The sequence below is a fragment of the Sinohyriopsis cumingii genome, chromosome 11 (assembly GCF_028554795.1).
Source record: "Sinohyriopsis cumingii isolate HCF-2022 chromosome 11, ASM2855479v2, whole genome shotgun sequence".
In the NCBI taxonomy this organism is placed as follows: Eukaryota; Metazoa; Mollusca; class Bivalvia; order Unionida; family Unionidae; genus Sinohyriopsis; species Sinohyriopsis cumingii.
The window spans coordinates 27,659,466-27,684,675 of record NC_142971.1 but is presented as its reverse complement, the minus strand read 5'-3'; the positions used below and the strand labels follow the sequence as shown (position 1 = coordinate 27,684,675).

General features: G+C 39.5%; 1 protein-coding gene across 1 annotated transcript in view; it reads left to right on the top strand.

The window, feature by feature from the left end:
- The first annotated feature begins 11,402 nt into the window (after positions 1-11,402).
- LOC149787817 (uncharacterized) overlaps positions 11,403-25,210 on the top strand; it is a 114,413-nt gene continuing 100,605 nt past the window's right edge. The window contains exons 1-2 of the mRNA XM_089975673.1: positions 11,403-11,620; positions 17,759-17,871. Of these exons, the coding sequence (XP_089831799.1) occupies positions 11,592-11,620; positions 17,759-17,871 (142 nt within the window). The 5' untranslated portion in view covers positions 11,403-11,591. The remainder of the gene's footprint in view (positions 11,621-17,758; positions 17,872-25,210) is intronic.

Sequence of the window (25,210 nt, the reverse complement as noted above, 5' to 3'; positions counted from 1 at the left end):
TTCTTTGAGACTAGCTTCTAAGACACGGGCTCGTGTTTGTGGATTTTTTTCTCGACTGATGCCATACAAGGCACGAATCAATTTGACGGGAAGATGCGACTGAAGGGACGTCATGTTCACACTGTGTGAGGCAGACGAAAAAGGGTCTGAGGTTTTTATAGATTTTTTTATGGGGAGTGAAATGAAGTCGAGGACGGAGACGTGTACAGGACAGGCCCTCCGTCTTGGTCCCAGTGGTGAAACAAGTGGGTACGAAATCGCAAATCCTCGGGGGTCGTAGGTTTCAAATCGACGAGTAAATAGGCGTGTGGCGTTTGAGTGGCATCGTCGTACGCCTGAGTCAGCCAAGGCGTTCCTAACTGTTTGGCTAAGACTTGCACTTGCGATTTATCTCGAGGGCTTTTAAACAAGACCACGTAATGCGCATTGAGACTGATGGTGCGATGGGCTTTACTTTGTTGAAATAAATTTTGGGTGATGTAAACGACACTGGCATTACGGTGATGCCCTTTGCGTGTGAACCACAGTTTAATTTCTTCTTCGTCTTCTCCTAACATGTCGTCGAAAATGACCAAATGGGTTTGACGGGAGTCAGAGACGATGCCGTCGTCTTCTTTAGGAATGCCTTCCACAAACACGATGGAATCGCCTTGACTTTCTCGCAAGAGGTTGTACGCCGATTGCCACTCTTTGTAACACCACACGATCCGTTGAGGTGGCCGATCGATCAAATGATGTTTATGTTCGATCAAACGTTTGACGAATTCGGTTTTGCCTGAACCGCTAGGTCCAGCAATGAGCATGTTAAAGGGATGACGAAGATACAAAGCCTCCCAACTGGCACGATCTAAGTGTTCGTCGATGACTTTGACAGTAGAGGAAGAGGGAGCAGAGACAGTAGAGGTAGCCATTGTGTGAGAAATGTCACTTGTGATACGAAAACAAAAAAGACAAGAGTTTATATACTTTTTTCAGAACACGTTTATTGAATGTTTTTTTTTTTCAAATATGAACACGAAAGACAAAAATACATAAAACCCAAATAGTGATGTACAGGAATAAAAAACACATCAAAACGATCAAAGTGGAATATAAACAAGTGTCTGTACAACATGTTTTGGGTAGCCAAGATGTCCTAGGGACAGTGTGTAATGTTCTTACAGTCTCTACATGAGGTATTGTCACACAAGTGTCCTCCCGGAATGACCTTTCAGGCATGTCCATGACAGTCCTGTCCTGAAGCGAGTGGTTGTTCTCGGTGACGAGTTCTTCTGGCACCGTCACTAACACAGGTTGAAAAGTAACTTTTTTCCTTGAACAACTCTTGTGCATACTGGGCCACTTCTTGGGTCCAAGCCTCAAAACCCACCTTTTTCCAGTCACGAACATCTGACCAATGAGGGTGTAAGTCACAAGCTACACACACATCGTCATACACGTCTTGGGTAGCTAAAAGTTGACGAATCTTTTTTTCCTGTTGAGGTCGAGAAGTATCCAGATGAAACCGCAAGGCTTTGAGCAAAAGGAGTTTTTCGTGACCATTTAAGGCCATTGAGGTGGTAAGTACTGATCGTAAAGAGTCCACAAAGAATCGGCTGGTAAACGAAATCCCAGAAAACAAGTCACTAAGACACACACCACTTGTCGTCCCAAATTGAATGGATACAGTTCTTGTAATAATCGATGGAAATGATCCACGGTTTGAATATGGTCATTGAGTTCCTTCCACGGAATCTGTTCAAATCACTTGTGACATAAGCCGTGGCATGGCAGCCTAATTTTATAGTCTCTTTGTTTCGGAAGCAATACAGCTCTCGGTAAATCCTTTCTCCCAACTCCTCAGGCAAGCCCAAAATGTTCTCTTGTAAAGTATCCATAAGTTTATACACTGTTTTTGGAATCGTTGGGTGGTGGCCAATAGCCTCGTTTAACTTTGTGCCTAATGTAATATCCACTCATAATCAGTCTTCTTGTACTTTGGAACATAGCATAATTTAAAAACGGATGAATCACTTTGAGTTTGCGTTTCACTTGTATTTTGATCAGTTCTCGGTAAATGCGTTCTCTCAACTCCACAGGCAAAGCACGAATGTTCTCTAGCAAAGTATCCATGAATAGGTCATACTAAATCCTCTTTGGTCTGACACAAGAAATGTACTGTTTGCACAAACATGGTTTTACTTCAGTGTCGAATTTAAATCGTTCAGTCACTAATCTACACATTACAATTCGTTCAGAAGTTTCCTCTTTCACCAAGTTGACATTGTGTTCAAGATGTTGGTAATTCGTTAACTCTTCCTCTGGAATTCGATGCAGTACGTTTACAATGATGTAGGTAGAATCGTCCATACCAAACCAATCCTTTTTAAAACTAGAGGATCGTTCATCAATGTCTGTCCGATGGAACACTTTCAATTGAATCAGTCCTTGTATAGCCTTCAGGTACCAGTGGTTCAAACACCGGTGACGTAACGGATGCAATTGTTCTTTACGTTTCACTTGTATTTTGACCAGCTTTCGTTAAATGCGTTCTCTCAACTCCACAGGCAAAGCACAAATGTTCTCTTGTAAAGTATCCATGAACAGATTATGGTAAGAAGTTACTTCAATGTCTCGGTCCCACTAAGGGTAAGTAATGACAATTCGGTGACCATCGAGCATGTTCAACGTAGGCCGAATCTTGCGGTTCCCAGTGGTGAAGTGACACACCGCAACTGAAGCACTTGACTTTATCTCCTTCGCCCAAGTAGAAAAATCCGGCTCTGGCTAATTCTTCGGGGGTCGGTCCTCCCAGATACTTAGGCCATTTTCCTTTGAACGATTGAAGACGATTTTCAAAGTCGCAGTATTCCGACAAACGCACAGGGAACGAATATTCGTCTTTCACAGGTTCGTTTCGATGAGGGTTGAGTGACATGGGTAGGAGTTTGCTCAGGGCTGGATGACATCCGTAGGGGGGTAGACGTGAAGGTGAACATTCCCCTTTAAAACGAAGCCCAGTAAAGTGTCCAAGAGGACGAGCGGCATCACTTTCGCATCCCACAGGTTTGACACGCACAGCATCCCTTTCCATGATAGGGGCAGGGACACTAAAGTTCCCATGATGCTTTACGCCATCGCTCAGGTCACAAGGTACAGCATCGTATCCATCGCAAGGCTCGCAATCGCACTCGTCTGCAAACTCCGTTACGCAATTCCAATGGTAACCACATGGACAATCGCAGTTTCCTTCCGGACATTTTCCGTCGCAATGCCTGGGTCTTATCCATCCAGTATTAGTCACACTAGAGGAAGATACAACTTTTTTACAATCCCCAAACTGGAACGATGTCTCTTTCAAAGTATTCATCTTGTTCGCTCGGTCTTGGTAGTCCCAATGAACTATCGATCTTGCCTAGGGTTCCTTTTTATATACAGACCAATACCGACGTGACCGTACGGCAACGTAAAGTGATTGGGAAGTCTCACTCGCTTCTGGTACACGATTTGATAGACTTTTTCCAAGGGCCGACTGACGATGTGGTGAGTGGGTAAACGTACAATCTTGTTCGGTTGGTAAGTGGTCACTTTAAAGTTTCCATCCTCTCCCGATTGCAAGGCTTCTTTCAATACCCCAAAGTTGACCACTCGACTGGTACGGTGATTCAGAGTCAGTCCTTTCACTTTGCACGTCGTGTGCACTTCTCCTTGTTTGTCACGGTATTCGTAGCCGTAATTTTTGGGACCGCCACTGACGAAACTTAGAATCTTGTCGTCGGGATGCACGTCTGTCCAGGCTCCTAAACGGTCTCCTTCGATGTCAGGGTGTTGCTGACCCGGTCGATCGATGTAGATGCAACTGTCCGTGTCAAAGTACAGGACGCGTTCCCCTAACAGTTCTAAAGCTTCGTACAATTTTAAGCGAGCATGGGCTGTCACGTAAGCCGCAATGATGACATTTCCAAAAGGGTCGTCTTGTACAAAGTCCAGATCTTCTTCGTAATTGACCAAGATCAAATCCTCTCGAACGACGTCCACGTGTTTCATGTATTTGGTTTTGTCGTGAATCATCTGGAAGTAGCGGGAAGGTTCTGTCAAATATTCCGTCTTGGGTAAACACGGTCGTTGTGCCATTTTACCCTACAAGCAATTTAACATCACTTTGGCAAACGATCACCTGCCTTCGTTTTTCTCGATGTGGTCTAAAGAGATGCCTTCTTGTTCATAGTATTTCTCTTTGAATTGTATTTGGTCTTCGGGAGTGTGACACCAGGACGGATAGCCGCTGGCTTCTTGTTTCAGTTTCAAAAAGGCATCCACGTAGTCAGCGAAAATGCCTTTCTGCGTGGGGTCACCCTTGTGGTATTGTTGTGTCTTGGGAAAGTGACAAATTTCGTACACTTCTAACATTTCGTATCCCATGTCTAGAGCTTTGAACAATTCTACGCTGACCCAGGTTCTCGTCAAGGCACGTTCTTCCTGGGTGTGATGGCAAGGCTGGTCTTGGTTGCACGTTTCGGCACAAGTACGGCACAATGGAAACATCAGTTTGCCTTGACAATGGTGAGGTAAGACGGGATGGTATAGGTTCGTGGGAGGCAAAACTTTGCACTTGATCAAGCCTTCGTATTGTCGAATGTTTTTCAGGTCGATGTGTTCCGTGAACAATTGCGGGTGCCCTACAGGAAAGCGACAATATTTGCACACGTAGGGATACAGCGAACACACGTCCAAGTATTTGATTTCTTCTCCTTTCTTTTCGTCGGCTTGGTACAGCAAACAGGTGGCATTGGTCCTTCCTCCGTACAAACTATCCCTCGGGTTCAGCGGGTCCATGAACTGGTAACTTTCCACGAGGCGTTTAAACTCGGGATCGGTTTTCAAACGGTGATTGTACTCGTGTTCCGACATTTCCACCACTTGGCATCCTTGCTGTTCTAACTTTAGGCGTCGCTGACAAGTGTCCTCGTACAAGTCTTCCATGGTTCGTTGTAAAAACTGATTTTTAGTGACACCGTCAGGGTAACAGACGGGACATCCGTGAAATAAGCAACCGTTAAACTCGTACACGATCTTGGGGTTTTCTAAGTCCCAGCCATCGACCGAATACGTTCCGATGGTCTTTTCGCCCCCTCCGTTGCGGGCATGCTGAATCCACTTGTCTTCCTTGTCGCACAAGTAATGTAACCAGCGTAGGGCTTTGACCGAGTATTGACGTTTGACAAAGTGGGTCGTTTGAGGGCTGATGACAGCCACGATGGTTTCAGGCATGAATCGTTGTCGATACACTAAGGAACACGCTTTGGCAATGGTGCAAGCTTCTTTCAAAGGATCGACCCCTCCGTGTTCCATGAACAGTTCTCGAAATTTTCCACAGCAACGCCTTAAAATGTCCACGTCGGAACGACAATACTTTAGCATTTCTTCCTGAAAGTCGAAAGGGTCCGAGGCGTGAGCCTGGTACCAAGCGTAGAAAGCTTCTCGTTGTTCGGTACGCATGTTGTCGGGGTCGTAATAGTGAGCCTCAGGTAAATGGGGTAGAACGGCGTGTTGATTGGCTTCCGTATTGAAAAAGTGTGGAAAGTACCCTTTAGCCATTTCTGTCATTCCAAACGTTTTAGATATTCGACTCAAAGGCATGGCCAAATAGCTCATCGAATCTTCAAACTGCACTTGTCCCACTTGCATGAAAATGATTTTGGCTCCGTTCAAAGTGACTTTAGGACGTTCGGTGCCTTGTTCCGTATAGTACCTCAAAAGAAACTGTCCATCGTATCCGGAGAAATTGTGAGCCATCACCGTGGCATGACGATGACAATCTCCGTAACGTTCGATGTCCTCTTGGCTCCACGTCTTGTCGATGGGGTCTAAAACCCATTGGGCAAAATCGGCTAACGTGTTCGGTCCCCGAAAGATTTTTTCACGCCCTCCAGGAATCTTGCTGCAGTGAGGGCAATGACTGAAGATAGGTTCTTGAATGCACTTCTCGCACGTTCGATGAGCCACGCAGAAATTAGGGATGTGAATGCCGGTCTCTTGCATGCATTCGAAATCGAAAAAGATGAAATTGCCTTTCTTCTTGTGACCATCCTCTTTCTCTGGTGTGGGTTGGTATTTTTGGACGTAGCATTGGTGTTCCAAGTCCACAATGTGGTGACAAATGTGACATTTTTTCTTTCCTGAACATACGTGTGCCTTGGTATTATTGGTACGTATGACTTGTTCACACGTGGGGCACAATCTCAGCAGTTGACAAGCGCATTTCTTCTGTGAACCTTGCGTTTTCAGATGTTGTTGGTAACAGGTAGGGATGACAAACGTGCGCAGACAAGTTGAACAAGGCACTGGTTCTTCGCTCAGACAGGGTGAAGAGGCCAAACATCCTGAGCATTTCCATCCACAATGCTTGTGTTGCTCTCGATTATTATAACCATGGTCACATTTCTCACAGTAATAACCGTATCCCAGGAATCCGGTGATACTGGTAATGGTATCGAAATGGTCATCGTGATAATAAACATGAATGTATTTTCCGTCCTTAAACTCTTGCCCTCGAAACAACAGAGGCCCGCGCACTTCTTGAGGGTGCACTTTCAAGGTGTATCGTGGAGCTAGGGCATCATGCAATTTTTGCATCTCAGGAATGCCACAGGGTGTGTCTTTGGACAGGCCAGCTTGCTGCAACAGGAGCTCTGCTTCGTTTCGTTGTTTGGCTCGATCGGATCGTTGAATAGTTTTCCAGGTTCTTTTTCCATTGTACCGTGTCGTTCTTGTTGGCATAGGTTCGTCCCACCACGATGGCACGGGCTAAACACATCTGGTCATGAGGATTGTGAATTTGGACAAGGCTACGCTTAATGCTGCGAAGCTCGTTCACCAATAACATCTTTTTGCGTCCGGTCCCTTGAGGAGGAGAGACATGGGTCATGTCCAGTGTGGCTTTTCCATCGGTGATGTCAAACTGGTCATTAGATTGTTGCACGTGTTGAATCTTGTCCATGACTTTGGAAGCGGTCAATTCTGCAGGGGTGCTAAACTCGATCCAAACAGGGGATTTCAAACCGTCGTGTTGTATGGAAAGTCTCAAGCGATCGTCTTCTTTGGGTTGACATTGTCGCTTGAGTGCAGTGAGCTGAGAATCCCACACCCCAGTGATAAACACTTCTGCTTTCTCTAACGGAACTTCAGCCTTGAAATCTTTAAACTTCACCGTGTATTTGTAAGCCGTGGTTCTAAATTTTCTAGAGGAGCGCTTTTCCGTCTCTCGAATGGAATAGTATTTTTCAGGGTTGACTAAGGGTGGTGAACTTGGTTTAGAGGTTTCAAATTCTGGTTCACTCATGTCCTCTTCAAAATCACTGGCATGAATTTGTGCCAAGATTTCAGCCCTGGTACGAGGCGATAGATCACGTTTCTGCCTCTTACTTTCTTCTTCTTCTTCTTTCTTCTCAAATGAATAGGATCGTTTCATCTTGAGTGAAAAACGTCAAATGACTCAAGTTTAAACACCATAGACTAATTTATAGTCATGGCAGACCAGCGTATATAAAAAGGGTGTGTGTCTTGTCCTTTCACTATTCATTTCACTCTCAAGCAGAGCACAACGATGGAAGAGACTAACCAAATCGAACGTTTCGTCAGAGCTTTGCGAGGGGTCATTAGAAAATTCTCTTCAGACCAGCCGACGGACTACTCTCCTTCCTTTCGAGATAAAAGTCAAGATACTTGCTATATCTGTCAGAAGAAAGGGCATTGGTCTTCAGAGTGTCCAGACCGTCAAAAAAGAAAAAAAACAGGGGCTAAAAAAGACAAAAGTCAAGATACCTGTTATTATTGTAAAGAAAAAGGACATTGGTCTCCAGATTGCCCAAAAAAGAAACAAGAGGAATCAGAAGAAAAGAGGAATTCTTCAGAAGAAGAGAGAGATTCTTCAGAGGAAGAGAGGGATTCTTCAGAGGAAGAAGAGGAAGAAAGAAGACAATTCTATTTACAAGAGGCAAAGAAACAGGAGAAGAAAAGAAGAAGGGAAGAAAGTGAGAAGGAAGAAGAGGAAAAGAAGGTGACGGTGAAAAAATTCAAAAAACAGAGAGACTAAACAAGGAGACAGAAGAAGTCAATGAACTTTTAATTAAAGTGTTCTGTTGTGAATTGTGAATTGGATTTTAACAATGATAAAAGAATAAATTAATGATACAAGGTAAGTGTCTTTGAGTTTTGATTTTAAAATAAGAACGTACACTCACGCACTCATACAAAAAGACACGTACTATAAGGGTAAAATGGGTGGGTTATTTTTTTGAGTTATTGGCAAAATTGAATGGCTATCTCTTCTCGAGAAATGTGGGTGGCCCTGAAAAGGGCCTTTTTATTTCGGTGTAGGGGTGAGTTTAAGCAATCAACTTTAACTGCCTTAAGCTTTTGCCACGGCCAAGGCCTACTTCTGGACTGCGTAATGTTGATGATGATGATTGGGTTGAAATCACTAAGGGTGGTACGGTAGGCTTAGTCACAGGGTCGACGTGTTTAGCTCGGGAAGGTCGTATTCTCTTTGGTCGTGATAAAGAAGTCTGATACATTTGTTTCAGACTTCTTAACTCCGCTAAAATGTCCAACAGTACCGTGACCGTTTGATTTTCACCCTCTTGTTTCTTTGCTGCTACTTCTTCTTGATGTTGTTTTTTTCTTACCTCTTCTTCTTGCTGCTGTTGCTGTAGGAGAAAAGCTTGTTCCGCTTCCTTTTGTCGTTGTATAAATTTCTCCAATTCTCCTTCTGTCTCTGTCTAAAATTCTCCACTTGCGGTAGTGAAGAAGGTAACGAAGGTTCCGGAACAAATTCTTGCGAGGAGAGAAAATCCACAAAATCCCAATTCACATCTTCTGAAAGTAAGTCCGGGTTCCCTTGGGCGGTCTCCCCTGTTGGTGCACCCCAATGGATCGTTTTCTGAGTTTCCGTCATGTTGAATCACTGTCGCATAGATTGACTGCACACAAGCGCTAGCGAATCTATATAGACCACGTGACGTAACAGACTGCTCTCTTCGGATTGGATGCGAGCTGACTGAATTTTGTAACGCGTGTTCGGATTGGTGAATGAACTCAATCCGTTTCAATCCTTCCTCTACCTATAAATAAGCGCAGTTCACTGCATTGATTCACCTGTTCTCGTCGCTTCAAGATGTGGACCACAGTTAAGTCATCCACCCTTGTGTCTTCCATGATGTTTAGGACGGACATGCTCATGTATGTCCGATCCAAGTGGACCGTTGTCCACAGGACAAACACCAGCCTGTGGATACGTAGGATCTACGTTGAAAGACAAGGATGCCTGAAAAGAGTGCTGATTTACGGACCAACAGTAAGACGCAGCCTAAGGACAAGAAGAAGACCAATGCGGTGCCCTTTATGTTAATGAATACATTAACATAAACCCAAAGGCCCTTTTCAGGGCCAGCCATATTTCTCGAAAAGAGAATGACTTTTCAATTGCCTACCCCTTTTTTTAAAAATTTTAAAAAAAAAAAAATATGAAAAAAATCCCATGTTCAATTTCCCTTGACGCTATACAGTCCCACCCTGTTTAAATTCCTTTGACGCTATACAGTCCCCTATTCCCATGTTCAAATCCCCTTGACGCTCAACAGTCCCACGATTTTTCTCCATGTTAATTTCCCTTGTCGCTATATGTTCCCACGATTTTTCTCCATGTTAAATTTCCCTTGTCGCTATATGTTCCCAGGGGGGGTCTGTAATGCTAATTCCCATTGTCGCTCTAATATCCCCCTTAACTACTTATCTGGTGTATTAAAATGAAGACCGAACCAGACTGGTATAACCGGATGAATACTTGTTGAAAACTAGTGTCTCACCAATTGTACACTGATGACACCCAAATATACAAATCTAGCCACCCAACTGAAGCTGATGCTACCATCCAAGGTGTAGAGAGGTGCATTTCTGATGTGAAATCATGGATGATATGTAACAAGCTGCAGCTGAATGATGATAAAACTGAAGCCATTCTGATCACAACACAAAGACTTTCTCATTCACATCCTTTACCTCAAACAACAAATATCAGCAGCACCAACATTAAATTCACACAATCAGCACGAAACCTAGGTGTTACTCTGGACAGTACTCTCACATTGCACCATGTCATGAACATATGCAAGGCTGCATATCTTGAGTTGAGACGCATAAGCTCAATCCTCAAATATCTTTCAGTTGATGCCACTAAAACACTTGTGTGTTCATTAGTACTTTCAAGACTGGACTACTGTAACTCAATTCTGTCTGGTTCGTCTCAATATCTGCCCCAGAAACTTCAAAAAGTTCAAAAGACAGCTGCTTGGATCATACTTAGAGTACCATGAGCAGAGCACACCTCCCCACTGCTCTGTACCCTACACTGGCTATCCATTCGATCCAAAATCAAACACAAAATTTGTTCTCTGTGCTACGTTTCACTGACGGACTCTAGTCCAACATACCTATCCGATCTCACCCATGTGTACACACCAGCAAGATACTTACGCTCCTCTACTGACAATCCTATACTCATTATTCCCACTATGAAAACAAAGTCATATGGACAGCGTTCTTTTGCATACCAGGGCCCAGCGACGTGGAATGAATTGCTTACTGAACTTAGACACAAAGACACAGTGATCACATTCAAGAGGGCTCTCAAAACCCACTTATTTCGACTGCAAGAACAAACTTAAAGACCTAATAATGTTTCCTACCTTAAATATTCTCAGCATGTTTTTTTTTAATTTTTTAAAATGTTTTTCTAATTTCATGGTGTTTGTTTTCGTAGTAATATTATTATATGTTTTTGTATCTTATAGGTGTTGTCTAATATTGTAAAGCGCTTAGAGCTTCTAAAGATTAGGCGCTATACAAAGTCCTCATTATTATTATTATTATTATTATTATATGATGCGGGCCGAATCAGCCCGCACTTTGGGCAGAATTATCTTGATTCGTATAAGCTATTGTCCAAATCTAGTCCGATAAATCAACCCCCAAGATTTGTGTTGATACTGATGAGCGATACTTTTATATGTACTGTCAATGGGGAATTACGCATTACTAATTTGATCATCACCATGTTCACGTATGGAATTAGGATATGCATTATGAAGCTGGTTGCAAATAAATAAATAATCAAATAAATAAATAAATAGGTGCAGACGCTCTAGCTTTAAAACTTTTTAATACCTTTTCATTTGAAGCACCAAAATATGAAAGTACATAGTACATGGATTATTTAATAGTATGTCCGAAATGACCGTATCAACAGTCATGACACCGGATTCATATTCCGGTATCTCACCGCAATACGGTGTGATAAATACTATTAATTATTTAGTCTTTATGACAGTCGCGGGGAATTGCCGCCCTTTATGTTCAGTTTCAGAGAGTGCGTGTGAATACTCTGTTTGATCTACCGTGAATAATCTTTGCATATACATTAATCGACATAGTATTTACTTGAAAGGAATCTCTACTTTCGTACGGCAGTTCAGTATATTTGAAATTGAATCGTTTAGTATATTCTATTTGTGTGATGCAATAGAACTTTGTAATAATTGGAACTTATATACATCATGAAAAAGGCATCAAGAGCTATACGTCGGTAAGATGCATGCATTTAAACTGTCAATACCGACAGAAAACCAAGAGTAACAAAAAGAATGTCAATAGTATTGAATCAGTGCAGTTCACGTAGATCTTGTAAAGTTTTAATTCAAAATATTACGTTTATAAGAAACTAAAACATTATTGCAATTTCAATTTAAGTAAAATTAGTCTTATTGCAGCCAGTGGGGTATTTATTCATTCTACAGACAATCAAGGCAAGCTGGATATTGACATGGGTCGAAATCATGAAAATATTATATTCAGAGTGAAGAAAGTAGGTTTAAAACACTAAATAAATCACCCTTGGACGAACTACTTTTTCTCTAGATCTCTGTTTTTTTTCTTGTTCTGATATTACGCTACCAGTATGTCAGAAAAAAGCGGAGATATACTTATTTATCTAGTTTTTCTCCACCTTTTTTGTTTTTTTGTTCCGACGTTACTAATGGTGGAGAATAACTTTGTAATTCACAATTTGTGCTGGAGTGTTGTTCAGCATGAGGATTATCAGCAGGCTGCTCACTAGTAATTAATACGTTTAGTTAAACTGACTTATGTATGATGATGGCAAATATAATCCCTCTTCTTTTGAGCCACGGCATTAAATCCTTCAGAATGATCACTTTTTGTGGTATTATTCTCTGTCAGAACAGAAATCTGCATATTCGGTGGCAGTTGATCTGAGATTTGCATCTGCATGTGTGGACGGCATTATCACCCCGAGGCATGAGCAACATGTTATAACCATCCCATGCATTAGTCATTTCCCAGTGCTAAAGGCTTTGCTATAAGGTTAAGAGGTTAAGAGTGGTCTGATTATAAGTCCGCATGATCAACAATGCTGAAATTGCAGCACAAATCATACCATACAAACTTGCTCTCTGCCACCAGTAATGTAAGAAAAAAGAAATAACAATCAGGTGGAGAACAACTTGCTGGTATAATGACCCCTTTAATACATGTGACAGTTTTGAAATCTTTAGGGAAACCAACAAGCAGTCACAACATCATCTAATGTAGTGAAATTTGCTTTGAGATCCTACTTATAATGGGTTATAGTCTGAAAAAGGATAAGTTGCTTGAGCTTGCGAGACATACATAATGATATTTCGGAAGTAAAAACATCTTTAACAAAGCAAGAAATAAAATTGTTTGGTTCAATATATGGTTTGGAAGGAAATTTTGGATGATAAATGCTTTGGGTTGGATATTTAAGTCTGTCTTTGGTGTTGGTAGGAAATTAAAGGAATTAGACAAAATAATCCCCAGATGGATTCTGATTAGCAAGGCTTCAGCTTCAGAAAGTAATGGTGGAATTGCAAATCAAATAGAGGAAAACATGAGCCTATAAAGACATAGAAAAAAAGAAATACAGTTGGCAGAAGAAGAAAGAAGGGAGAGAAATACAAATGCAGAGAGAGGAAAGGGAGAGTCATGTTAATGTTTTGATTCTACTGGCAGTATTAAGTTAGTACCCTCAGAGATCTCGCTAGGATTTGAAAACTAGAGTCCAGGACTCCCATTTTGGTAAAAATGAGAGTCCCACCATCAAAAGTTGCAGTCCCTTCTTTCCTACAGAATCAACACAAACATGAGTGCATCTGTTTATAGATGGAGAGGTTTCCATAATGTAATAATTCGCTATAATATAGCTTCATTACAAATAGTCCATTGACAGGATCACACATTTTTGGTTTATTTATTTGTATACGCATTTGTAGTAATTTTAGGGAAATAAATAGTATCTGATTTGCTGTTTTTTCCTGTATTTTTTCAAATACATGTCAAGTCAGAAAACAGGTTAGACCTTAAAGCACATCTCGCGAATTCCACAACAAGCACTGTCCCATACGTTTCTGACCTACATAATTTGCATTTTAAAGTTAAATCTTTAATAAAATAATACCTAGGCTTTGGTTTCAATGATTTGTTTATATTTTTCTGAATATATTTGCCCAATGATTTAGGAAAACAGACAGTGTAATAAACTGGTACATCCCAGACTTAGCGAAGTCCGCCATTATTTCCCGTTAGGCCTACTGGTTCACTTATAGTTTCAAACTAATTTTATGATGAAATAGTGTATGAGAGGCAGTTAATATATATCCAGATCACCGATTCTGATCTTAAAACACAAGTTTGTATGTTTTATCATCAAAGGATATCATGCAAGAAATTGATATTTGCTACCTTACTCAGAAAAGGGTTAATGGTCAATCATCTATCAAAACACAATGCTTGTGAATGGGCAAGAGTTTGTCAAAGCAGTTGATATAAAAACTAGGCCTATCTACTGATGCCTTGATGAATACATTTCACTACAAAAACCATTCTAAGGCGAGGGGCACTTAAAAAAAATATGGTATGGTCAGTCAATGTACCTCTTAAATAATCATAGGGCGAAGTCATTTTTGCTTTCCTGACAGATGAAGGCGAAGTTTACATTGTTAGGCGACTTGTCACCCACTTACGAATGGCATTTTTTCTAAGTCTCAACATGTCTTGATTCTGAGGTCACGTGCACTGCTTATTCCGCTACATTCGGAGATGAACAGAACAATGAAAGCTAAAGTTGTTTATTTGATGTACTTTTATAAATGACCACATGTACATCTCTGGGTCTTTCTGCCTCTGAATTCAATTACTGTAAATATCAGTACATTTTCCCACCCACCGCCAGTCAAAGCCTTTGAACTTGCACCCAGCTATTGCATCATGTTCTTTTTTTATGTACTCTTATAAAATGGCAACATGTACATCAGGGGGTCTTTCACTGAATTCTGTCATTGTAAATATCAGTACAGCTAATTAATTGATCAACACATTTTCCCACAAAGCAGGTGACTGGCAAGTCTTTGATTTTTGTCGCACACCTATTACATGCGTACGGAGGACTCCCGCCTCAGTGATTTTCTGCATCCCAGATCAAAAAGTGGCGTCCAAATACCCGTAATTAAGGGTTTCCAAGATCTCTGACCCTCTTTTCTGGAAAGGGTGTGTTTGTGTGTTGTTTTGGATTTTTAATATATTTTAACAGTTTTAGTCATATTGCTACAATGTCTGCAGTATGGCAGTTTATTGTGATGTCCAACAGTGGGGCATCATGCTGCTGACATGTAGCATTATGTCCCACCCAGCCAGATTATCCTGGCACCAGCCCAACCATTCCTAACACTCATCTCTTAATGCTGAGTGCCAAATGAGACAACTGTTTTATATCGTCTTTGGTATGACTTGGAGGTTTGAATCTGTGAATTCCAGTATCCAAGGTGGACATTCTAAACCAATGGAGTGGTCTGTCTGGAAAAGGAAGCAGATAAATACTTTCCTCATTTTGAGAAAATTGCTGATAGCTTGAAATGGCCTAGAGAGCAGTGGGCTTTATTGCAAACTGGTTTTGTATTGAAAGCAATACATTGATTTGGTCAAATGAACCAGAGTCTGGTCTGGAGAATATTGAACTATTCATGTATAAAAGGTTTTATATCACTCATTGGTGATTCTGCCAAGCCTGTCCCTATTAAAATGTTAAGGTACACAGGATCTTTTCAGAGTCATTGTTATCAGATATTTTGGTTTTGTCTAGGAAGTCTTATTCTAGTGAAAGTATTATTCAGGGAGTAGAGTGCAGTTTTGTTAATGCTCCACTCCATTGTTGTATCAGACTTAGTCTCAGGACCCATGACAGTAAGAACAATGACGTCTTTATCCATTGAGGGTATTCATTATTACTAGGCAGAGACCTAGCTGGAGGTAAGGTTGTGGTTATTACACTTGTAACTGACAAGCCTGGTTTGGATCAGAATGTTGAGATTGAATTCCCAGATTTATATCCTGCATGTGCAGTTACCAAGGTTATGGCAAAAGAACTCGTGAGAATGATGTTGATCAGGAAACTATTCCTTTAGCTGGCACATTTATTGGTCATTGTTTGATGAGGTTGCTTTTGTTCCTGGTGTTGATTAGTCAAGAGGTATTGATCACAGTGATCCTCTTTTTACTACTCATTCTCTCAGTTCTCATCATGGTGACAAGAGACAATCACTCATTTTTTTAAATATGAACACTTTCCTTAGATTTCCTGTTTGTTTTCAGAGGGTTATTGGTGAAACTGAAGCCACACAAGATCCAATCAGTTATTTTTTGATAAATGGAGTCCTTATGAGAAAATAGAGACTGCATAAAGTACCTGCTGGTGATGCGTGGTCTTTGAGCTATCAAACTGTAGTTCTGAGGTTATTGGCAGGAAATTCTTTGTCTAGCCTACAAAACTCCCTTGGATGATCTTTTAGGGGTCAGTAACACTTATTGCAAGATCTTTAATTTTTTATTAATTTATCGAAAGTTAAAAGTGTTGTTTGTAAATACTGTAGATCTTGTCATGTCTGTCAAATGGTAGAAAACCCCAATCAGAGGATACTAAGGCTCATCTGCAGTATATTCCTGCATTTGACAAACTGTTTAGAAAGCATCTCATTGCAGGGGGAGGAAATAAATGTAATGGTCATTCTGATTCTGTCTGAGATCTCAATTGAGTGAATTATATTAGAACTCAAGGGGGAACCAAATCCACATATCTTTGCATTTGTATTTTGGGGTGTCAGAGGTGGTTTCTTCAACAGCAAATGCACCTACATGTTCATCATATTTGAAGCTGACTAAATGTGTTAGTAGACTCGCCTTCCAGGATGAATCAACTAATACAAAGAGAATGGTCTCTTCATTGTTCAGTTTTCACTTGCCTATTGCCTGCTGGAACTGACTAATGTTTGAATCTATTTGTGACAATGTCAAATGCAGAATATTTGTCTCACTAAGCCCAGATCAAAGCCCTGGCCTGAGCAGTCAGTGCTCTTTCCATAAATTGGAATGGCTTGACCTGTTTGGGCCTATCTGTGTGGCATAATCGGTTACCCTCCCAGGTCATTTGGCAGCTTTCTAACTTTGCAACTTCTGCTGGATTTGCAGGAGGGAAAAGTTTTCCATATCAGAAGCCACTCCTCAACAGATGGAGACTATTCTCCAGCTGGGATATTAACTAGAAACTATTTCATATACCTTATGGGACCAGAGGTGACCTGTTTGAGGGAACAGGGTGTAATTCCCTCCACCAATTACGTATTCTCGTAAGGTATTATGATCAGGTAACATATTTGAGGAAGAAACCAATTTTTTCCTGTTAAAGTATGTAGTTCTTAAGTAATACTTGCCCAATCACAACACAGATACATCCTCACAGCCTCCTGTAGTTACGTCCATATAGATAGCATGCAGTCTGCTCCAGTATTAACTGAATTAATCATGGGATTTAGTGCCAATCCCTGTATCAGAGGGATATCAGTCTACCTGCCACCTATTGTCCTATATGGAGAGACAACTTTTAACTTAGCTTAAAAGTTCAATACAGAGAAGGTTGGATTTGTACGGTACTAGTTTTGTTTCTCCTAAGGCACTATGATTGGGTAAGTGTTATCAAAGAAACATATTTTACTAGGAAAAATCTGTTTTTATAAATTCTGGTGTGAAAATGTGTGCACACATTCCCGACAGCACTGGCAATACATGAGAAATTTTTATCAAGTGAACCATATTCACTTACAGGCCATTCATTGAAGCTAACTGTTCCAGTAACTCAGCTCATGACTATCATTGATGATTGCTACACACCATGACTTAAGAATCCCCCACTCATTACTTCATGGCTCTGTTGGTGTTACTGTGCAGTTTTGGTTCGTTGAGCAGTGTTGACATGATCTTAACCAAACAGGGCATGTCACTATTTGCAGGAAAAGATTCACACTCAAATATGGTGAATGCATTCAAATTAGAATAGTCTGGGAATCTGTCATGAACATTTGTTTGAATAATCCAGATGCAGTATACTGCTTTGGCTGGGATGTCATTGTCATATTACAGACACTCTAGTTTAATCCCTTTAAAGTGGCCACATTGCATATGGCTGTAACAAATGCATTACAGAGGAGCTGAAATTTGGTGTGTTTCTTGTCATGTTACTTCAAGGTACTGTATGGCAAATTTTTTGATTGCAAACAGACTCAAAAAATGTTTTGTTTTGATACAGCAGGATATGAAGAATATCAGTAAATTCTAAAATAAGAACTGTCTGTTTCAGGAGCAGCATAAGACTAATGTCACCTGGTGGTCATGGTAACCTGAATATTTTGATATCCGATATTAAGGAAGTGAAAAATGCAGCAAAAGCCCAAAGCAGTGCACAGAAAATTGGTAAGACTTACAGTATTATGAAATGTATCCAAAATACTGCTGAAAGAGTTATATTAAAGTCCAGAAAATGAAAAGTTCCATATAACTTTCAGGACTGGAAATAAACTGTTCTGCCAAGAATCGAAACATCAAAACGGTGTTGTCCATAACTCATTTGAAGAATTGACAATAATTCCAGAATAATATTTTATTAAAAAAACGAGCACTTTCAATTCCCACTGATTGGTCCAAATGATACAGTGTGACCCCGCTATAGCGCGCTCCATTATAATGCGAATTCGGGTATAACGCTGTCATGGTGTGGCTCCTGAAATTTCATATACAGTGGGACCCCGCTATAACACGGTAGTTGGGAGCCATAGAATCTGACCGTGTTATGAACCAAACCGTGTTATTAGCAACCATGTTCAGTACCAACACATTGTGAATTTAAGGAGGAGGGCAGAAGGGGGGGTAATAAAAGTGGGTGCAAAAATGCATGCTTCATTGGCACAATTACCATTTTAGATCAGTGTATATTAAATGGGAAAAACATTTGCTGTGATAACAGAAATTGCATATATAATATATTACTTTATTCAGAGAACCATGCATTGGTACATACACGTGTCTAGTTTTTATATACATGTCTAATCTATAGCATGAAAAGAGTATCAACACAGTGTACTTACCAGCAAATCTCATAACGTACATTGAATCCACAATACAAGTATTTCCATCGAAAATATCCACACACAGATGTAAAATGTTCAATAATTTTGTCACAGATCATTATGTGACTGAATTCAGTGGAAACAAATTAATAAAATTATGTAACATGTGTACGTAACGCCTGATGAAATGGTACGTCCGAAGGTTAATTAACAGTGTCTGTATAAATTTTTTACCACAACATTTCACATCTGTCAATTATATTACATTATTATTGTTTGAAAAACTCTGTGATTTTCAGCTGCTTTCTGCTAATGTCACATTTGCTCTTGGCAAAGTCAATTATAGTTCTCAGCTGAAGAATTCGAACGTAGTCGATATCTTGCGTCTCTATCCATCTCAAAGCATAGTCTAAACCTTTGACTGTTTCTGTTGCTGATGGTGGACTATCCTCAGGTGTGGTGTCCTCACTGTCATCATCAGAAGCATCACCATCGTCAGCATCACAACTGGTGTTATTGAACTTAATATTTTTAATAATTTCCGCATCCGAAACGTGGTCTGCAACTGGGCAGTTGTTATCAAAATTGAGCCATTCATCAACACTTTCATGTGACTGCATCAGCTCCCCAAATGCCCTCACAGCCTGGAACACATCATTCTCAGAAAATCTATCAAATAAACTATTGTCATCATCACTGATGTTGCCTCTGTTTTCCTGTGTAATAGTAAATGCTGCCCCAAGTCCTTTCTCCCAGCAGTTCTCAATGCAGCATGATGTAATCGCATCCAAAGATTTGCCGCTGAGGTACATTACTTCTTTCAAATTTAAACTTTTTAGTGTTGCCTGGATTGAGGTTTCATCGCAAACAATCTTTTTCACAAGTTCTTTGCGATAATTCATTTTAAAAACATGCCCTGGTCCAGAGGCTGAATTCTGGAAGTTGTATTCTTTGGGAGGAAGTTAGCTTTTATTTTCCCATCCTTACTAACCAGGCATTCTGCAGGTGGGTGTGTGGGGCAAATGTCCAATAATAACAGTGCCTTCGGTTCCATCTTCAGATTTCTGAGGTGGGATCAAACTGCTGGTACGAATTCAGTTTGAAACCATTTTCCAAACAAAGCAACTGTCATCCATGCGTTTTTTGTGGCATCATAAGAAAATCGTAGGGTGTTCACATTCAAATGATGGAAGCATCTAGGAGATTTGAATTTTCCAATACATAGTGGTTTAAGTTTGTGTCGTCCCGTTTTATTGACACAAAACAACGTTAATCGCTCTTTTATTTTCTTAAACCCTTCATGTTTATGTTCATCTTTTTTCACAGCTAGGGTGGTGTCAGGCATCATTTTGTAGCACAATCCAGTTTCATCACAATTATAAATCTGCTCTGGGGTATATCCACCTTCCTCTATTATTTCCCTCAATTCATCTGAATAGTTCATAGAAGCTTCAGAATCTGAAGAGCGAATTTCTCCAGAAACTGTCATGTGACTAATCCCATGTCGCTTCTTAAAACGATTTAGCCATCCATTGCTTGCTTTGAAACTGGAATCTTGCCCATGTAATTCGGTGTGTAATTTTTTGGCTTGTGCCTTAACAATTGGTCCTGATAAAGGCACTCCTTCAGCTCTAGTCTGGACAAACCACTGATACAGGGCCACATCAAGTTGGGTGTCTCCTGCTAGTCTTGCTTTTTTCCTCATCATAACCTCACTTTCATGCATATCCACAACCATCTCTCTTAATTTTGCTTCTTCCTTCTTCCATCCTTAAACTGTTGATTCATTCACACTTAAATCTTTAGCTACATATGATTATTTAACACCGGACTTAATCCTGTCCAATGCTTCAGTCTTTTCTTTAACAGTAAAAGCTTTGTTTCCCATTAAATGTCTACTAATTAACACTTTTACTCCTATTGGTTTGAAAGACTACAGCAAGAATAATTGTCATTAAACAATGGGGTATATTTGTAGGAAATGGACGACATTATTTACTAGTCAAAAGATTACATAAAACAATACCGCCAAGACATGCGCACATGTTGGCGGCTTTTGTTTCTTTTATGTTATATAAATTGTTGCCCCCTAATTTGAACAAGTTTAGCCCGGCAGTTGACTTCGATGATGAGCAATGTACTTAAATTAATTGATTAATAAATTCTGGCAAGAATCTTTTATCAATCACTGCATTAGCTGTTGCTTAGTTGTGTATGCAATTTAGAGAACATATGTCGGATCTTATTAGAGCAACGATTGTATATGGAATGCATTCAAGACAAACACAAAGTAGACATGATGGCTTCATTGCTCAAGGATCAATAATAATAATATTAACACTTACAAGCTGTCATTTTTCAACAGTAAACAAAGATCAAAGTTCTCAAAAGGCCCAGCCACTGGTTCGTATTTCTGATGTTTATTTTGGCACAAAACTATAAGAAATTGGTTACATTTTAAAATTTTAGGAGCCACACAGCGATTATTTTATATTCGAATTTGTGTTTGATTTCCTCTCCAAAATGATAATAAATTTTCTACACGTTCTTTTTCGCACTTTTAAGAAGAGTATGAAAATAATACATGTATATAATATTTCAGCCACAGTCGTCTTATATTCGAATTTATATGCAGTCTCTTCTCGAAAATGATAATAAAACTCTTTACGTATTTTATTTTTCATACTTATAAGAATTTTTTGGTTTTTGAGAAAAATACCTGTAAAAAAGTACTTGAAATTTTGGGAACCATGCCACGACTACGTCATATCCGAATTCGCGTTATAACGGAGCGCGTTATAGCGGGGTCCCACTGTACATGTATTTTTCTTGTACACAAAAATTCTTTCTTAAAAGTACGAAAAAAAACCGTAAAAACTTTATCATTTTGGAGACAAGATCGCGTATGAATAATACAAGACAATCGTGGCATGGCTTCTGGAATTTTTTATATATATTTCCTCGTACACGAAAAAGTAGTTTTTTTCTTCTTAAAAGTACGAAAAATAACGCATAAAAATGTTTATTCTGGGATCGCGTAGGTCTTTGCCAATGTCGCAAATTTGGATTTTTTTTTTCCTTATTGGCAGCAAAATATACCATGTGGCAATTTTTTTATTGATGACATTGTTGGCTGTTTAAAATTTTATATACAACCATTGGTTTGGAGTGCAGAAATTCAGAGGCCCCATGAAAGGAAGCCACACACTGGATATAAAATGCACTGAAATTTATCTACTGTTACATAAACAATTTCTTTGTCCATATTGACCAACCATCTAAACAGTGCATTGCTATATTATAATCTGCTTATCATGACATCTAGCATGCGTACTGTATGTTGTGAATATCCGCTTTTTTGTTGTTGACATTACTGGTAACGGAGATCAAACGGACGAGGTATTATCTCATAATTTATCTTTCATCGGATGTTTGGCCGCTTGCTAGTAATTAATATATTTACAAAGACTGACAATTTGTATGTGGATGGTAAGTAAAGTTCCACTTCTTTTCACTCAGAATTAAATCCTTCGGAACACTCACATTTTCTGTAATAATCCCTGTCATCAAACCAGAACACCTGCGCCTCTATCGTCTGTTGACCCTTTGTTAATTTTCAGGCGCATGCGTGAAAGGGAGCATCATGCTGCTACCACAAATGTAAAAAAATAATAATAAAAAATAAAACTACATTTTATTGGTTTATTCAGTAGGCATGGAGGGACAGTAACTAGTCCAAACTACGGCAAATTCCTTTTTAAAAATGTACCCAGATAAAATAGTTTGCTGAAATTTCAAAGGAAACAGGTTACCTTTGAAGCACCGATTGTTATGAAAACGTACGCAGCAAATGGAGAAAAAAATCGGTCTCAATCATGCAATACAATTTTTTGATGTTGCCACCGCAATAAGAAATGGGCATTTGTTTGGTTATCGAAGGCTGTCCTTTAGCGGCAACTTCAATAATGCATGCACCCTTCATCAAAGGAAGTCAGTACCAGACTTAAATGAAAATGATGTAATCTGATGGATTTGTACATTTTCCAATGTGACTGGAACATGTTAACTGTGTAGTGAAAGTTTTCTTTTTGTAGGGGAAACATTTATGCTTACGAATGCTACCAAGGCGGCTTAAAAATCAAACTAGCTTTTGCCGACTTGGGACATACTGAAGAGTCAATGTGCTTCGTCATTCGTTATGTGATTGTGTTTAATTTTCCCACTTTATTCAGACCAATATGACCTGTGACAAAATTATTGAATATTTTAAAGCTCTGTGTGTGCACATTTTCGATGGAAACACTTGTATTATGGATTCAGTGTATATGATGAGGTTCGCGGGTGAGTACACGGCGTTGATACTATTCATGCTATACATTAGACATTCTGTACATTCAGTTGCTCTCAAGTGTCATAGATCATCATCCAGTGTCTCACCAGTTGTACGCTGATGACACCCAAATATACAAATCTAGCCACCCAACTGAAGTTGATGCTACCATTCAAGGTGTAGAGAGGTGCATTTCTGATGTGAAATCATGGATGACATGTAACAAGCTGCAGCTGAATGATGATAAAACTGAAGCCATTCTGATCAGAACACAAAGACTTTCTCATTCACATCCTTTACCTCAAACAACAAATATCAGCAGCACCAACATTAAATTCACACAATCAGTATGAAACCTAGGTGTTACTCTGGACAGTACTGTCACATTACACCAACATGTCATGAACATATGCAAGGCTGCATATCTTGAGCTGAGACGTATCAGCTCAGTTCGCAAATATCTTTCAGCTGATGCCGCTAAAATGCTTGTGTGTTCATTAGTACTTTCAAGACTGGACTATTGTAACTCAATTCTGTCTGGTTCATCTCAATATCTGCTCCAGAAACTTCAAAAAGTTCAAGACACAGCTGCTCGGATCATACTTAGAGTACCATGATCAGAGCACACCTCCCCGCTGCTCTGTACCCTACACTGGCTATCCATTCGATCCAGAATCAAACACAAAATTTGTTCTCTGTGCTACGTTTCACTGTCAGACAGTAGTCCAATATACCTATCCAATCTCACCCATGTGTACACACCAGCAAGATACTTACACTCCTCTTCTGACAATCGTATACTCATTATTCCCACTATGAAAACAAAGTCATATGGACAGCGTTCTTTTGCATACCAGGGCTCAGCAACGTGGAATGAATTGCTTACTGAACTTAGACACAAAGACACAGTGATCACATTCAAGAGGGCTCTCAAAAACCACTTATTTTGACTGCAAGAACAAACTTAAAGACCTAATAATGTTTCCTACCTTAAATATTCTCAGCATGTTTTTTATTTTTTAATGTTTTTCTAATTTCATGGTGTTTTTGTAATAATAATACTATATGTTTTTTAATCTTATAGGTGTTGTCTAATGTAAAGCGCTTAGAGCTTCTAAAGATTAGGTGCTATACAAAGTCCTCATTATTATTATTATATATAAACAGTATTCATGTATATGTACCAATTTGTGGTTCTCTAAAATAAAGTAAAACTAGTATTATATATGTCTTTTCTGTTTTTACTACAGGTGTATTTCCCATTTAATATGCATCGATTTAAGATCATAACTGTGCCTATGAAGCACGTATTTTACTGCCTGCATTTATTACCTACACCCCCTCCCCATATTTTTTTGGGGTACATGCATAATTTTCTTCAGCTAACTGACCTGGTTGCTTATAACGTGGTTGGGTTCCATGGCTCCCAACTACCGTGTTATGGTGGGGTCACACTGTAACTAATTACAACATAAAACACGTGTACAGACTTGATGTTACAACAGGAAACAAGAGATAAAAATGACTCCAAAGTAGGAATGCATCTCATTACTCGGTTCTCTCCTTATGTACACCTTCGTTTATAACTATATTTCACAAAATTAGACAGATCTCAATAAATATTTCAAAATACCTATTCATGTGACTTAGCCTATCCAGTGGGAAATTATTTAATTCTTCTAAACCATCCAAACCCTACCAGATGAAGAGAAAGTCATCAACAAGTCATTATTAAGATTAATTTTAGTAATTGTCACGATATAATTAAGCATCTGTCTATAGATCCTAATTTTATGATCTTAATATTCCTAAAACAGCCACTTAGGCAAAATCTAACAAAAGATAATCACTACAATTTACAGCCATGAATACAGATTAATTTTTTTAGATAAAATCATGTACCAGGAGTTAGATAATACATAACAATCTGGTTTTTAAGGCCCCTATTTTAATGAAAAATGTACCTAAATATTGATTTCCCATTTTTATTACTTTAATCTGAAAACTTTGCCACAGAAAAAGCAGCATGACTTAGAACTCAACAGCAAAGCAGCCATGTGCCCTTGCTTTCTCAATTGTTCATTTGCCCCACTGTCCACTGGTGGCACCCTCTTGTCAGCTTCTAAGGTTGGACACAAATATTAAGACCATTGGACAACTTGACCCAATCATATGCAACAGTTTGATTTTTTTTAGACTATGAAGGAGGAATTGTTAGCATGCACAAATTGGACTATGCATGAACATACATGATCCCAAAAAAGATAGGAGCAAAAAGATTAAAAATATGCATGGAAATTAAATATGTATGTATTTTCTATAGTTTTTATTAATCTTTTTCTATAACAGTTCAATA